At 50.5% G+C, this 14,939-nt stretch overlaps 1 protein-coding gene and 1 non-coding gene across 8 annotated transcripts in view; both read right to left on the bottom strand.

Annotated features, from left to right (window-relative positions):
- Nucleotides 1-127: 127 nt before the first annotated feature.
- Nucleotides 128-14,939, bottom strand: part of ASAP2 (ArfGAP with SH3 domain, ankyrin repeat and PH domain 2) — a 198,192-nt gene continuing 183,380 nt past the window's right edge. For 2 of the 7 annotated variants that reach the window (XM_047845254.1, XM_047845256.1), the window contains exons 23-28: nt 12,531-12,665; nt 11,064-11,235; nt 4,967-5,016; nt 4,440-4,531; nt 3,890-4,012; nt 128-2,224 (exon numbers count right to left, since the gene is read on the bottom strand). In XM_047845254.1, coding sequence (XP_047701210.1) covers nt 2,150-2,224; nt 3,890-4,012; nt 4,440-4,531; nt 4,967-5,016; nt 11,064-11,235; nt 12,531-12,665 — 647 coding nt within the window. In that variant the 3' untranslated portion in view covers nt 128-2,149. The remainder of the gene's footprint in view (nt 2,225-3,889; nt 4,013-4,439; nt 4,532-4,966; nt 5,017-11,063; nt 11,236-12,530; nt 12,666-14,939) is intronic. The other 5 variants (XM_047845255.1, XM_047845257.1, XM_047845258.1 and 2 more) reach the window with 3 other exon arrangements.
- Nucleotides 14,540-14,646, bottom strand: LOC125158352 (U6 spliceosomal RNA). Its single transcript, XR_007149363.1, has one exon. It is a non-coding gene; the product is annotated as a U6 spliceosomal RNA (small nuclear RNA).

Genomic DNA, 14,939 nt, shown 5'->3' with positions numbered 1-14,939 from the left:
CAAGTCGCGTCTGATGGAAAACGGCACACGACATGCCAGCGTCCCGCAGCTACGTTCGTGAAGCGTCAACTTCAAATATAAATAGATATCTACAATGGTTTCCTTTCTCTCAGGTTTTTTGATTTGCAAAGAGCAAAGAACTAGGAAAGGATGTTAGCAGGGAAGGTACTAGAATTTCTCCTCTGGCAAGAGTAATGTTAACAACTGCACAATAGCACCACCAAATTGCCGAGTGGAAAAAATATTTCCTAGATAGTTCTGTACCAGTGAACCTGATAGATTAGTTTGGGACTGGTGTCTGAATGTCAGTGAGAATCAACTTTAATTCCTTATAAAGCTGGCACCAAGTAGTCAAAAGGCTGATTATAAGACACGAATGCAAAAGGACTGTGTTAAAATATACATAAGAAGTGCACTGTGCAAAATATACCTGTTTACTTTCTTAAATCTATGAGGGAATTAACCAAATGAAGGGTTCAAACGACAGAAATGAACAATTAGTGAAAATACATGTAGTCTTTAAAAACAAAACAAAACAAAACCAAAAACCAAAAAAAAAACCAAAAAAAAAAACCCACCAAAAACCCAACCAAATTTAATTACAGATCTAACATTTTTACCCGGAACTTTGAAAGGCAAAAAGCAGTTGCCACACCACATCGTAAAACATTCCAGTTTGTTCTGTTTTCCTTTATAAAAACAATAAAAAGTAGAATGCAATTAATAATTAAAAAAAAAAAAAAAGCTCTGTCCTTAGAAGAGTCTTGCCTGACAAAGACAGGCTGCTCCGATCAAATGTACCATCGTAACCGTGCGATGAAAACATCGCCGCCTCGCTTTCCAAGCCTAGACCTAAGCTTCTCCCTTCACTTCTGGTCAAAATCTGAGTGGGCATTATAGGCCTATGTATTTTCAGAGAGTGCCACAATGTCCAATATTCCTATCACGAATCTTATACTCACAATTACTAAATAGAGGTATGATAATCAAGTTTGTTAAACTCATGAATTTCGGTTTGTCACACACAACCTAATCCCCCCACCCCCAGTAAGAATGACGTGATGGATTTTAGCAGTGACAGTGGGATGTCTGTTCAGGAGTATTACCCGGGACCTACAAATTTCAGATATGCTCTTGATTACAAATGGACAGATTCAATTTCAAGACAGTATAACTACCATTCCTGTTGGTATAGTATATAAATACAAGCCACTAAATTGCGTAAACATTCTTGGGGAGCCGGAGAGGGAAGGCAGTGGTACACTCAACAGGAAACAGCAAGTGTGTGTGAACACAGTGGGGTCTGCGCCACGGTACTCGAGCTGGGTGACGGAGGAGGGTCAAGAAGGCAAGTTCCAAGACACCTAAAGCATATAGACTAGTTTAAAGGACTGTTTTGCAATCCATCATCCTTAGTTTTCAACCAAATTCAGGAAATGCAGTTTTCTCTAACGTGGAACTGAATTAAGCGCTATGACCATATGCCGTAATAAACCACGGGTAGTTTGGTTAAGCGGGATTGTTCACAACAGGCTACACGCACATGCAGAATACAGTGATAGTTGCAACCTCACAGATGAGGGCTGGAAAGTACAACGCTAAGGTGTAAATTTCCAAGTTGCTTTAGCTAAGCCTTGGGTGGATTTCAAAGGAACTCTTTAAAGGTTTCTTTAAAAAAAAAAAAAAAGTCTTTAAAGGTGAACTGATAGCATTTTTTCTAGACAGTCCAGGACTGGGCTACTTCTAAAGCAAGTTTACCAACCTAAGACAACTGTAGTGACCGACTCTAGAAGCAGGCCAAGGAAAGCTTAGGATTTCTAATCCTCAAACTTTTAGGTTCAGCTAAATCTGTAGATTGAGGGTCTCGATTATGTAGTTAAAATAACTTCTCAGTTCACCTTTTAGGAAATTCAGTTTTTCCTAATAAACGTATGGCAGTATTTCATGAAAACCACAAATTATAAAAACAATTCATTTAGACACATAAAGTTGCCTTTGAGTTTGTAAAACAGAAGAGCGGTGTTAGAGAAAGTGGGCTACCGTACAATACATTTCATGAAACGGGTCATTCTGGCAAGAGTTTTGGTACCAATAACAAAACAGGAACATAACGAGCATTAAAAGAAGTGTTTTTTTGTTCAGTAGCAATTCAGTCAGCAATAAAGTGCACAAATGATACAGGAAATGCTCCTTTGCGACTGGGATCTCCGTCAATGTGGCCGATCTGAAATGAACAAAAGTTCAGGTGGTTATAAAAATTCTAAATGTTGGAACCTTCGAAGGACATTATATAGCATTTGGAGAAAAAAAAGGGAAGATTTGTTCAGAAGAATTTCTTCTGAGAAAGAATTACTTGGGTCAGACATCTAAACTGTTTTTCCTCTTTTCTTTCGCTCATGTTTCAAATATAGTTGACCCTTAACATGGGGTGGGGGGTGGTTAGAAGTGCCACAGCCATCCCCCTCCAAGCTGAAAATCCACCTATGACTTCTGACTCCCCCAAATCTTTGCTATTAGTAAACCTGTTGACCAGAAGCCTTCCAGATAACATACATGGTAAGTTAACACGTATTTTCAATATGACAGGTGTCATATATACCGTGTTCTTACAATAAAGCTAGAGAGAAAAAATGTTAAGAAAATCATAAGGAGTAAAGAATACATTCAAGTGCTTGCTATACTGCATTTACATAGAAAAACTCCCCACGTAAGTGGACCCACGCAGTTCACACCCACGTGGTTCAAGGGTCAACTGCGGGGTTATGCCGGCTGTGTAAGCAAGACTATTGCGGGTGGGCCAGGTGTCGGCCCAGAAGCACAGTCCCCAGGGCCCTGGCGTTCTTGGGGGGCAGGCAGGACGGCTGACTACTGCCCCCGATTGCCTTTATGTTTTGTTTTGTTTTGTTTAATGAAGAAACTGAGTGTCAGAAGCTTGTGAGTTACAAAGTCCCAGAAAGTGGCAAACGTGTGGTTGGTTCTATTCAAATGTAGTCAAGCATTTACCGAAGGCTGCGACAGATTCACTTATTTTCACTCTGGGTAAATTATAGAAGTTCTATACCAAGTAAGATCTCAACGAGGTAAATTATGGAGATAAGTAAAAGTCTAAAAGAAAATCGCCCTAATACAACTCATGAGACTTGGGTGCGAGTATGGGCAGCATTTCCTTCTTTATACCTTTCTGTATTTTCCACAGGTTCTGAAATGAACAGGTATTTTCCAGAGGGCTAAGCCTACTGTCCGGCTGGGGCCCCACCCTCGTGCCGGGTTGGACACGAGTGTGAAAGCGCTGGGGGCTGGGGGCAGTCGGGAGGGAGTCAGTTCAGGTCCCCACACTGCGGGCGCAGGCCGGCCACACAGCAGCAGCTCAGGAACAGAGGCTTTGCGACACGGGCAAGCTGCCCAGCGTCCCTGAGTCTGTGGAGCGCGGGGTCTGGTCTCTCAGGGTCGCCAGGTGAACCGCCACACTCCTGCTGTTCCTGCTCCCACCTGGATGTCACCACTCCTTTCAGGACCCAGACGGACACCCAGGGGCTCTGCCCCCACGTCGGCTTCTTACACGCCTCCCCCACAGACCCCCAGTGTGGGGGAGGATCGTACCGGCTCTAAACTCACGGCCTCATTTCAGGCCCTCAAGTGAACTCTGGGAACTGCGGCCCCAGTGCCCACCCACCCTCACGTGGGAAAACCCACCCGGGGTGGGGGCGGGGGGGAACTGGGCCCGCTCAGAAGTGGGTGTACACGGGAGAGACGGGTGGGGGGCAGATGGGCCTGAGGGCTGAGGATGCACCGGCAGAGGGCCTCGCCTGTGAGCAGACCTCTCGTGCCAGGTGGGCCGGGACTCACCTCCGCCCTCCCGGCCACACCCTGGGCCCAGACCCCGACTCACCCACCACTCTTGGTCCTCCTCCCCATCCACGATGATCACATCCCCCTCGGAGAACGTCAGCTCGTCTGGGTTGTCGGCCACACAGTTATAGAGAGCTTTGACCCGCTTGGGCTTTAACTTGGTCTGGATGGAGAAGAGGGAGGGTCAGAGGTCAGTGTGGCAGGGAGGCATCAGCTCCTGGGGCGGAGGGTGGGGCTGCTTTGTTTCTAATTGGTCCCAGGGCTCCTGACCCAGCAGGCCCGGGAGCCCACGGGTGTCAGGGCGGGAAGGTCCGTGTGGCTCAGGGGCAGGGGGACCTTCTACCAGGCTCGCAGGACAGGGAAGCAACCCCAGCTGAGTGCAGAGAACTGGGGGTGAGGCAGCCCGGTGCCCGTGCCGGGGGAGCCGAGCCCTGCGACTGCGGATCGGGGGTCGTGTCCCGTCCAGATTCAGGAAGCAGCCTCCCCTCCACCCCGCCTGGGGAAGAGGGCAAGACTGGTTTCCTCGGAGACTCTCCCGCTCACTGCTGGCCAGAGCAAAGAGGCAGGAAAGGAGGGGCCCTTCCACTTACGGTCTGTGACTTCCTGGGCATGGGGGCTGGGGGTTGGAGGACCGCACTGTTGGACAGAGGACCCAGAGCTTCTGTTCCAGAGAGATCCACTGCTTGAGGGCCAAAATGAATCAACTTCACAACATGCCCTCAGTGGTGACCAGCGAGTTACAAACAATATAAATGCCACAGCGTCATGTCTGAAAGGCAGCTTTCCTGAGATTTTCTCATCTACAGAGTGAAAAGTCCCCTAAAGGCCCAAGAACCATGTGACTTCCATCAGTCTCTGTAAAGCGTGCAGCGCATGTGAGTGTCACAGAGCGGGACAAAGGCCGCCAGCTCCTCTGCAGATTTCTAGATCCCTGCTGGGGCCTCCCTGCCCTGCCCCCATCAGAAGGGGCCAGACACAGGACACAGCAGACAGCAGCCCTGTCTGTGAGAGGCAGGGTGGCTGCTGGGCCCGACACAGGGTTGAGCACGGCTGGAAATGCCTCCTGCTTTGCCCCCACGGACCACGCAGCAGTGAACCCCATAAACGAAATCATTACCAGGTCCTCTCGGCTGGCCTTTGTTGCTCAGTGGGATCGACTTGTCAGCCCTAAAAGAAGGAGAAGGTAGATTTATTGACGTCTGAGGCCCCATAGCACGTCAGCTGTCCCCACCCCACACCGCTTCATAAAGGAACCTTCTGTGTCGTCTCAGAACGAAGGTGAAGAAACATGGCACTGATTTTACACCTATTTTCAAGGAACTTAAAAGGTCTAACGTGTGAAGGCCCCACTCATCTGACCCGTCTCGTCATTTGATTTCCGTCAATGTCAAGACAGAAATCACCATGCTGGGGGCGCCTGGGTGGCTCAGTCGGTTGAGTGTCTGACTCTTTGATTGTCGCTCAGATCATGATCCCAGGGTCGTGGGATCGAGCCCCGTGTCGGGTTCAGCGCTGAGTGTGGAGCCTGCTTGAGCTTCTCTCCGTCTCCCTCTGCCCCTCTCTCCCACTCGCACTCACTCTCTCTCTCTCAAAAAAAAAAAAAAAAAGAAATCATCATGCTGACCCCCTTTGCCTTTCATCACTCCCAACTACAAAATGCCTACGGGAAAAGCCTGAGCCTCTAAGACACCAGTCAGCAAACCTTCTTGCTAAAGGGCCTGACAGTTGAGGCTCTGTGGGTTATAAAGTCCATCAGGACTACCCAGTGCTGCCACCACAGCACGAGAGCAGCCACGGATGATGCACAAAGGAGCGTGGCTATGTGCCGAACGCTTTATTTATGGGCACCGGAATCTGAATTGTATAGAATCTTCATGTATCAGGGTGCCTGAGTGGCTCAGTCAGTTAAGCATCCAACCCGATTTTGGCTCAGGTCAACCCGATTTTGATCTCACGGTTGTGGGATCGAGCCCGCGTCAGGCTCTGGGCTGACAATGCAGAGCCTGCTTGGGGTTCTCTCTCTGCCCCTTTCCTGAGCTCTCTTTCTCTCAAACTTAAAAAAAGAAAATCTTCATGTATCATGAATAGACTTCTTTTGGTTGTTTTCAACCATTTGAAAAAAAGAAAACCACCTTAGCTTGTGGGCCATACAGAAACAGGCACGGGGCTGATCAGGCGCGCAGGAGTAGTTTGCCGACCGCTGCTCAAAGAGAGCAAAGGTAAAAACCCAGATTTATACCCAGGATAAGACTGGGGGGTGGGTGCTTCCTTACGAAGAGGCCACAGCGGTGGATTCTTTTCAAACAGAAGTCCCCCGGGCAGTGATGACAGGCTTCCCTCCATCCAAAGGGGTCTTGGAGACACCCCAGCATCACCCGCTCTGCTCCCTCCCCACCTCTGCTTCTGGTCACCCGAGATGAGAGGTAAAACCAGGTAAGGCTGCGCCAACATACCCAGCAACGCCAGCCCAGGCTCTCCTGCGAACCAAGGAAGCAGGGAGGCCTCAGAGCCCCCAGAAAGACCGTGCCCAGGACCCTGCATTAGCGGCCAATACACCCCGTTCTCAGAACCGCCGGGTGATGGCTGGCGGCCGACTGGTGCTCATCTAGAAGTTCAGCACAGGATTCGGCGTCTCAAAGAACAGCTCAGAAGGAGCAAGTAGGCAGGAGCTACGGGGCAAGAGGGGGGCGAACAGAAGCGGGCACAGACCCTAATGCAGGAACTAAGAGAAGCTCGGCCTGTGGCCACCGGGGGTAGACGTGAGAGTGTATTCCCCACCGCATAACTCGGCGACTCGCGAGACTGCGTATGTGCCGCCTGGAATAGGAAGGCAAGGATGTTCACGTTCTAGTTTAGAAAGAGATCTTACAAGGCAGCATTAAAGAAGCTCTGAGAGGCTTCTGGTTACAAAAGTAGGTCTGAGGGGCGCCTGGGTGGCTCAGTCGGTTAAGCGTCCGACTTCGGCTCAGGTCATGATCTCGAAGTTCCTGAGTTTGAGTTTGAGCACTGGACTCCACATTCTCACTCGCTCCTCTCTCTCTGCCCCTCCCCTGCTCGTGCTTTCTCTCTCAAAATAAATAAACTTAAAAAAAAAAAAAAGACTGAAATACATTTACTTCCACTTTCTCTCAAGGAAAACAATTAGAAAAAACTTGAGGGGCGCCTGGGAGGCTCAGTCGGTTGGGCGTCCGACTTCGGCTCAGGTCATGATCTCACAGTCTGTGAGTTCAAGCCCCACGTCGGGCTCTGTGCTGACAGCTCAGAACCTGGAACCTGTTTCGGATTCTGTGTCTCCCTCTCTCTCTGCTCCTCCCCTGCTCATGCTCTGTCTCTCTCTGTCTCAAAAAGAAATAAAAACATTTAAAAAATTTTTAAAAAAAGAAAGAAAAAACTTGAACCAGGCGCGCTTGGGTGGCTCAGTCGGTCAAGCGTCTGACTCTTGATCTCAGCTCAGGTTGTGACCGCAGTTTGTGAGATCAAGCCCTGAGTTGGGCTCCAAACTGAGCATGGAGCCTGCTTAAGAGTCTCTCTCTCCCTCTCTGAGAAAGAAAAAAGAGACAAAAAAAGAAAAGAAAAGAAAAGAGAAAGAGAAAGAGCAAGAGCAAGAAAGAAAGAAAGAAAGAAAGAAAAAGACAGACAGAAAGAAAGGGAACAAGCTTAAACCAACAAGACAAAGAGAACTGAAGAGGAAACATTTTGGAAGTGGCCACAGGAGGGAAGAATCCTAACCACGCCAGCTCATCTGAGGAGGGAGAACACTCACGCAGTAAGGAAGCCCTGAAGGACCCCCATGTGTGCACAAGCCCCCAAGGCTTATGAGCCCGTGGGAGGGGGCATAAGGCATGGCAATAAACACAAAGGATTGGCTCAAAATCTGCTCAAGGAGCTACTGAATCCCCGGATTCCCAGACCAACCCTGAGCAACTACCCTACCTCAACCCACTGAAGACCAGAAGCTTCTATTCTCAGAGCGGGGAGAATAGAGGGTATCTGAACTTGGGGGTACCAGTGTGATTGTTGGGAGCATCTTTACAAAAAGGTGGACTAAGTAAAAACTGCCGAGTGAGACCCTCCACAGCAAAGTCCACACTGGACTCTGCACATGAGGGTGCAGTTCGCAATCAGGTTTTTTCAAATGTTTATTTTGAGAGAGAGCGAGCGAGAGAGAGAGAGAGAGAGCGCACGCATGCACGTGAGTGGGGGAGGGGCATAAAGAGAGAGAGAGAGAGAGAGAGAGAGAGAGAGAGAGAGAGAGAAATCCCAAGCAGGCTCTGAACGAACTATCAGTGCAGAGCCTGATGTGGGACTTGATCCCACAAACCATGAGATCATGACCTGAGATGAAATCAAGAGTCCGTAGGCTTAACCGACGGAGCCACCCAGGGAGCCCTGCAGTTGGTTTTAATGCCTCAGCTGCAGTGGCAACCTTTGGGCAGAAAACACCAGATCTATGAGGAAAAGCCTCTAACATAACAGAAACGAAAACAAAGACAATGGACATGGAAGAAACAAACTATGCAGAAAAGCAAAAGCTAAACTAAACAACTCCCCCTCCATCCCTATAACCGTCATTAATAATCTGAGACGAGAGAAAATGATTTCATGAAACAAAAAAGATACTATTAACTTGAAAATTATATGACAGCCGAAACAAAAAAATTCAATGAAAGAACTGGAAGATGACATGAAGGAAATCTCCCAGAAGGCAGACTTAAAAAGCAAGCAAGCAATGCAGAAATGGAAGCGACAGGTGGCAGAGAGCGGTCCCTCCACGGAGCAGAGCTGCACTTCCAGCCCCGGCCTCCAGGTGGAGCCATGGGACTGGCTCTGGTCAAAGGCACCCTTCTCCAGGCTCTTCCTCAGGAAATAACCCTAGGAACAGGGTTCAGAAGTAGAAAGGGTCTGGGTCTCTGACTCACCCCTTGGGGCTGCTGCACAAGCAAGAATATGGGCGCTCAATTTTGTGTAAGAAGTCAACTTCCAGATGTTAAACCACGGAGATTCAGGGGCAGGCTGACAGAGCTATCAGCTTACCCGAATGAAAAAGAAAAGACGATACATGTAGAGGAAAAGCCAACGGAGTCTGACATCTGAGTAACACGAATTACATTACAAGCAAGAACAGAGGGGCACCTGGGTGGTTTGGTCAGTTAAGTGTCCGACTTCAGCTCAGGTCATGGTCTCACGGTTCGTGAGTCTGAGCCCTGCGTCGGGCTCTCTGCTGTCAGTACAGAGCCGGCTTCAGATCCTCTGTCCCTCTCTTTCTCTGCCTCTCCCCTGCTTGTGTTCTCTCTCTCTCTCTCAAAAGTAAACATAAAAATAAATAAATAAATAAATAAATAAATAAATAAATAAAAAGAACAGAGAAAACAGAAATTAAGACAGTAAAAAAAAAAAATCAATGAAATTTCTCAGAACTGAAGGAGGTAGTTTATATCCTGAAAGGCTCCATCATCTACCTGGTGGCAGGGACGAAAAAAGGCCCATCCTGGGGAGTCGGAGCCTCGGCAGGGACAGGAGGCCTGAGGGGGTGCGCCTGAGTGGGACGGAGGAGGGTGTTGGCGGGGCAGTGAGAGCCCCAGCAGGGCGAAGAGGGTCTCCATGTTGGGCCCCAGATCTCAGCAGGGAGAGGAGGAGGTGAGGCAGAGATGGGAGACTGGCTTCATGGGGGTATTGATCGTCAACGTAGAGGCCAGATTTCTCATCACCAGAAAAGGGAGTAAGGAGGCCAGCAAAGGAGATTAGAATAGACCCTGTGGTGCCTTGAGAACACTGCCCCCAAACCCTCTTCTGAGAGCTGGAGTCTACACCACCCTGTGCTACCATTCCCATGCCAACCCTGAGTCTGGGATCTGCCACTGTTTGACCAGTGATACATGACAGAAGTGACAACCTGCCATTTTCCAGGGCTGGGCCTGTCTCTTGGGACTTGTTCTCGGCCCAGTCGCCATGATTCGAGGAAGCCCTCGCCACATGCAGAGGCCACATACGTGCAAGCTTTCTAGCCAACGGCCCCAGCTGATAGCCAGCATCAACCACCAGATGTGTGGGCTGGAGAGATGACACGAGCCTCAGCCTGTGAGTCGCTTTCTGTGTTGGACCATCCCTGGCCTTGAGTCTTCCAGCTAGGGCTTCAGATATTGTGGAGACCAGATAAGCTAACTTCACGATGCTGATCCAAATTCCTGACAGAGTCTGGTAGCAGAACACAATGGTTGTGTCCCATGTCAGTAAGTCTTGGTGTGGTTTGTTACTACAACTGAAAAGGGAGACAGTGTGAACTCATGGATTTTGACACAGAAATAGAAATATAGAGATAAATGTGTTTATAAATACAGATATGCACAGATATACACCTATGTATGGACATGTGTGTGTCCCCAGTTCTGACCACTCAGAGGGCCTGCCTGGGAGCAAGTATACCCCAAGAGCAATGAGCACACACAGTATTCGGACCTTGGCTTCTAAGTATCACTGCCGCTAAAAGAAAACCATCTTTCACTATAAGGATCCAGCTGGAAACCATGAACTGGATCCCTTTGTGGAAAAGGACAGACCTTTGGGTAAGTGGCAAACCTTGTATGGGTTTTAAGAACTGGAAGGTACTAATGTGTCTATGTTAACTTTCTCTCTTTTTTAAAGATTTTATTTTTAAGTAATCTCTACACCCAGCATGGGGCTCGAACTCACAACCCCGAGATCAAGAGTCGCACGCTCTACTGTCTGAGCCAACCAGGTGCCCCACTATGTTAGCTTTCTGATCGTGCCGGTTGTATTGTGCCTCTGCAGGAGAACATGCTCGTCTGTAGGAAATACATGCCCACATTGCGGAGGATGCATACGAGTAAGATAACCTTGTGAGCAACAAACTGAAGCTACAGGCCCAGCGTCTCGAGGACCTTCATTCCCCCAAATCCAGTGCCTGTGCTACACAGAAACCTACACTCGTCATGTGGATAGAAGACATACGTTTGCATGAAAATTTTTAGCTTAATAATGTTGATAAATTATTTTTAAGACGCTTAAGCCTGATGAATTCATCAGGTGACACCGGTACTCAAACGTTAGAGTAGAAGCACTGGAAATTTCAGATGTATGCACGGAAATTTCAGATGAAGGATTGGGGCCGCTGCCGCTTGGAAGCTCCTTGAACGCAAGAAGCCAGGATGGCAGTTTGGCCAGGCCCCGCGGGCCACGTGAAGACAGGCAGTTACCCGGGAGCAGGCCTCTTCTGCGGGAGGCGGCTGGGCGGCTGGGGTGGCAGGGGCGGGGGCGGGGCTTTGCTCAGCGGGATCCCAGGCTGGGCAGACTTGCTCGGCTGGCCCAAGGCTTCGATCACACTGGGCGTTTTTGCTACCGGAGGGGGCGGCGTGGGAGCCAGGGGATCTGTGGAAAGAAAAGGAGAGCCACACAGACTGTCAGACTTCCTCACGTCCCCAGCCTTCTCACCCGAGGCTCCTCTGATAGGGGCTTCCTTTTTTCTATGGTGATTTCATAAGAACAAAAACCTCTTTTCATTGCAGGTTTTTATTAAGCAGTATTGGCAGGGAGTCCTTCCGAGCCTCAAGTCAGGGTTAAAATGCCTCTATGAGCCTGTACCTTCCCCGTTGGAAGTCCCTGTGGGGGTGCCACCACAGTTTTGTGCTGTCCACCCTGAGACCTGGAGAGACAGCAGAGGGGAGGCTCAAGTCTGGGGCTGGGCCTTCCTGGGCCAATCCTCTTTCTGCCTCAGCCGCCCCTGTGGGCCCTACACATTTCACCAGGCTTCCAGCAGGTCACTGTGAGACCGCCCTAAAGTGCTCACTCTGTGAAGACTCCACAATCTGTGCGGAGGGCAGGGCAAAGACTCGGGAGGCTGAGGATCAGAGAAGTGACGTGCTTTCCCCTAAGGTCAGAAAGTTGGTGAGACGGGCAGTTGGGCCTCGAGCCCTTGGCTCCTCTCCCCGCTTTCCCCTCTCGGACAAACATTAGTGCTGTCCCCAAATATCCAGGGTCCTCGCTGAGGCAGTTAACTGTCCTCAGGACAGGACGGGGACACCCAAGGAGCCTTCCAGTGCCACCAGTGCACGTGCACATGGCACTTTACTGCAGCCGGGGCTCGGTTTCTCCTGCCTTAGCTTAAAAACTGCAGGGAAAAACCTGGGGGAAGTCCGTGCTCTCTGTGTGGGCCCCGAGTTGCCAGGACCCCTCCCCCTGCCAGCCCAGCAGAGCAGGGACGAGACAGGCTCAGGGCCTGCATCCAGGGCTTGCCTCACTGCTCCAGGAAAGATGTTCCTCTTCTCCAGCCCCCTCCCCTAGGTCCCGGGACTTTCACCTACATGTCGATATTGAAGAAAAACACATGCCAGATTACATCCAAATGACTGTGCCCAAATATTGAGGACCGCCAAGTGGCCAAAGGAAATGAAGCCCTGGGCATGTTCATGCGTGACAGGAGGAAATGTTGCTGAAATGCTCGGGAAGACAGAGGAGGAGAGTGTGTGAGCACCCCCCCTGGCGTGGGGTGCGGGACAGACAGGAGCCTGCAGCTGGGGAGGGCGGCCGGAGGGGCCAGGGCTGGGAACGGCAGTGGCTTGCGGGCGTGCAGCGTCGCAGCTGTCCCCTCGCGGCTGCCGAAAGCACCCCCCAGCCATCCAGATCGAAAAGCCCACTGGCAAGAAAGGAAAAAGGAAAAAACGTACTGGTAGATGTCACGCGAAGAGGGGGCAGCGGTGGATGGACAGCTGGCGGATCTGACGAAGATCGCTGCCTGCTTACACCGTCCACACTTACAGAGTTTGTCTTCCACAGGGCGTTAGCGGAGGAGGCTGGCTGAACTGCACACGCACGCACATGCACACGCACGCACATGCACACGCAGGCATGCACACATACACACGAATGCACGCACAGGCACAGAACAAAAACAGAAACAGAACACTGCATTATTGATCCTCTCTCTCAGAAAAACGATAAATATGACCCTTCTAGAATAGCATCAAGACCACAAATAGAATGTTGATTTTTTTTTTTTTTTTTTTTAATTTTTGTCTCTGGTATCTGGAGGATGGACACTGCTACACACAGTGGTGCTTCTGGGAAAATTATCAGCTGGTTTTCACAATCTTATGGATTTTCTTTCTCCAATATGAATACCATTTGAGGAGGGAAATGAGTAACCACAATGACATATGTCCTGAGCATTGCACTCCAGCCTGTAGAACATCTGCTGGCCTCTACCCATCCATCAAGTCCTCCCCTGGGTGCACGCACAGGGGAGCACCTGTCCTCGGACCGCATGGAGAGAAGGGTACAAATTAGAGACAGGTGAGGGCTCCCCACCTCCTGCAAACATTTCTGGCTAGAAGTCAGGTGGCACCAAGGAGGCTCGGCTGACATACCAGGGAGACGGCACCTGCCCAGGTCACAGTCCCTCCTCTGCCCCACAAAGGTCTGCACACGGGGGGGACCTGTGTCTGAGGCTGTGCATGGCCCACAAAGTGGGGCCCCGGGCTTGGGGTGGAAAACAGGCACCCCCACGCAGGGCATTTCTGCGGTGGACAATGTCCGTCCCCGGGTGGGGCACTCAACGTTGGCTCCCTTTTCCGTCTGTCATGTGGGCACCAGGCTGTACTGGCCTGAGAACCAGGGGACCCTTTGGGGGGGTTATAGGGATGAAGTGCAAGTACACCATCAAAGGAGAACATGAAGCTAACCACAGGAATAGCCAGAAAAATAAACTATGAAAAACCCCAAACCCTCTAAGACTTTAGGAGAGCAAAAAATAAAGATGAACAGTTTGTTATTCCTTTTGCATGACCAACAGAGCAAAATAAAGTCTTTCCTCCAATGACACACAAAGTCAGTAAAAGCCACTAATGGGGTGGAGGGGACCAAATCATTGCAGCTGCAGCCTTGCACAGTGAATACATGTACACAGGGCGTGGGAGGAGGCTGGGCAGACAGGAGGCCCCACAAGGACCCGACCACGGCGGGTTGCCCTGGGCCCCTCCCGGCCAGTGCAAGAAGCCTGACCTTGCGGCCTCTCTCCTGCTCAGGAATTGCCCCAACAAGTCCAGGGGTGTGGGCACGAGGGGGGCACAGGCTCTGTGGGGGAGGGCAAGTGGGCGGCTTCTGGGGCCCGCCTGGGCAGCACCCGCTCTCCCCCCGGGGGTCTGCTCCAGTGACCTAGACGACAGGCCCCTCAGCCTTCTCTGGGCCTCCCTGAGAGCTGGGGACAGGGCCATGGTGGGGGTGGCCTCGACCCAGGTGCTGGCAGCTGCCATCCTCGCTCCCCTGCCAGGGCTACAACCCTCACTCACGCCCCCTCCCGGAGAGCAGCTGTTGCACAAATGCCACGTGGACCGGCAGCAGCCTCCAGCAGGGCAGGGACATCACACCCTCCTTCTCGTGGGAAGCCCTCCGGAGGCCACCGGCCGCGTCGGGCAGCCCCAGCCCACAGCTATGCCGGCCGCTTGCTGGACCGGCCTTCAAGGAGCAGAATGGCCAGCTGGCCGTCAGTTCTGGGAAAAGTACCTAACTTTCGGGGGCCTCAGTTTCCATTTTTTTTTTTTTTTTAATGTTTTAAAATCTTTTTATTTTCTAAAATTTTTATTTATTTTTATTTTACTTTTTTGAGTTACATCCAAGTTAGTTACCATACAGTGCAACAATGATTTCACGAGTAGATTCCTTATGCCCCTTACTTGTTAAAAATAAGGAACGCTTGATGACTTTGCGTATTATCCTGGCACAGGGGGCGTGCTAATCTTCTCCGTATCATTCCAATTTTAGTGTGTGTGCTGCCGAAGCGAGCACCTCAGTTTCCATTTTAATAAAAATAAAAACCAGCATCTGGGAAGTCCAACTCATTGTGTTGTGACAGAACAACTAACGGCAAGCTCTGGTACTTAAGGCACCGGCAGGACCCACGGGGATCGTTTTGTATTTTTACAATCAGGTTGCGCACCGTTCCCCAAATCAGCGTCTTTGTATCCTTCATTTCGTGGGGCTGGCAGAGATAGAAGGTACCAGGCATCACAAGCTGGCTGAAGGCAGGCGGGGGGGGGGGGGGGGGGGGGGCGGGGGGAGTGGAGGGATGATGACACAGG

The sequence above is a fragment of the Prionailurus viverrinus genome, unplaced genomic scaffold, assembly GCF_022837055.1.
Source record: "Prionailurus viverrinus isolate Anna unplaced genomic scaffold, UM_Priviv_1.0 scaffold_33, whole genome shotgun sequence".
Classification (NCBI taxonomy): domain Eukaryota; kingdom Metazoa; phylum Chordata; class Mammalia; order Carnivora; family Felidae; genus Prionailurus; species Prionailurus viverrinus.
The sequence above is the reverse complement of the archived record's forward strand: the minus strand, read 5'-3'. Positions and strand labels throughout refer to the sequence as shown.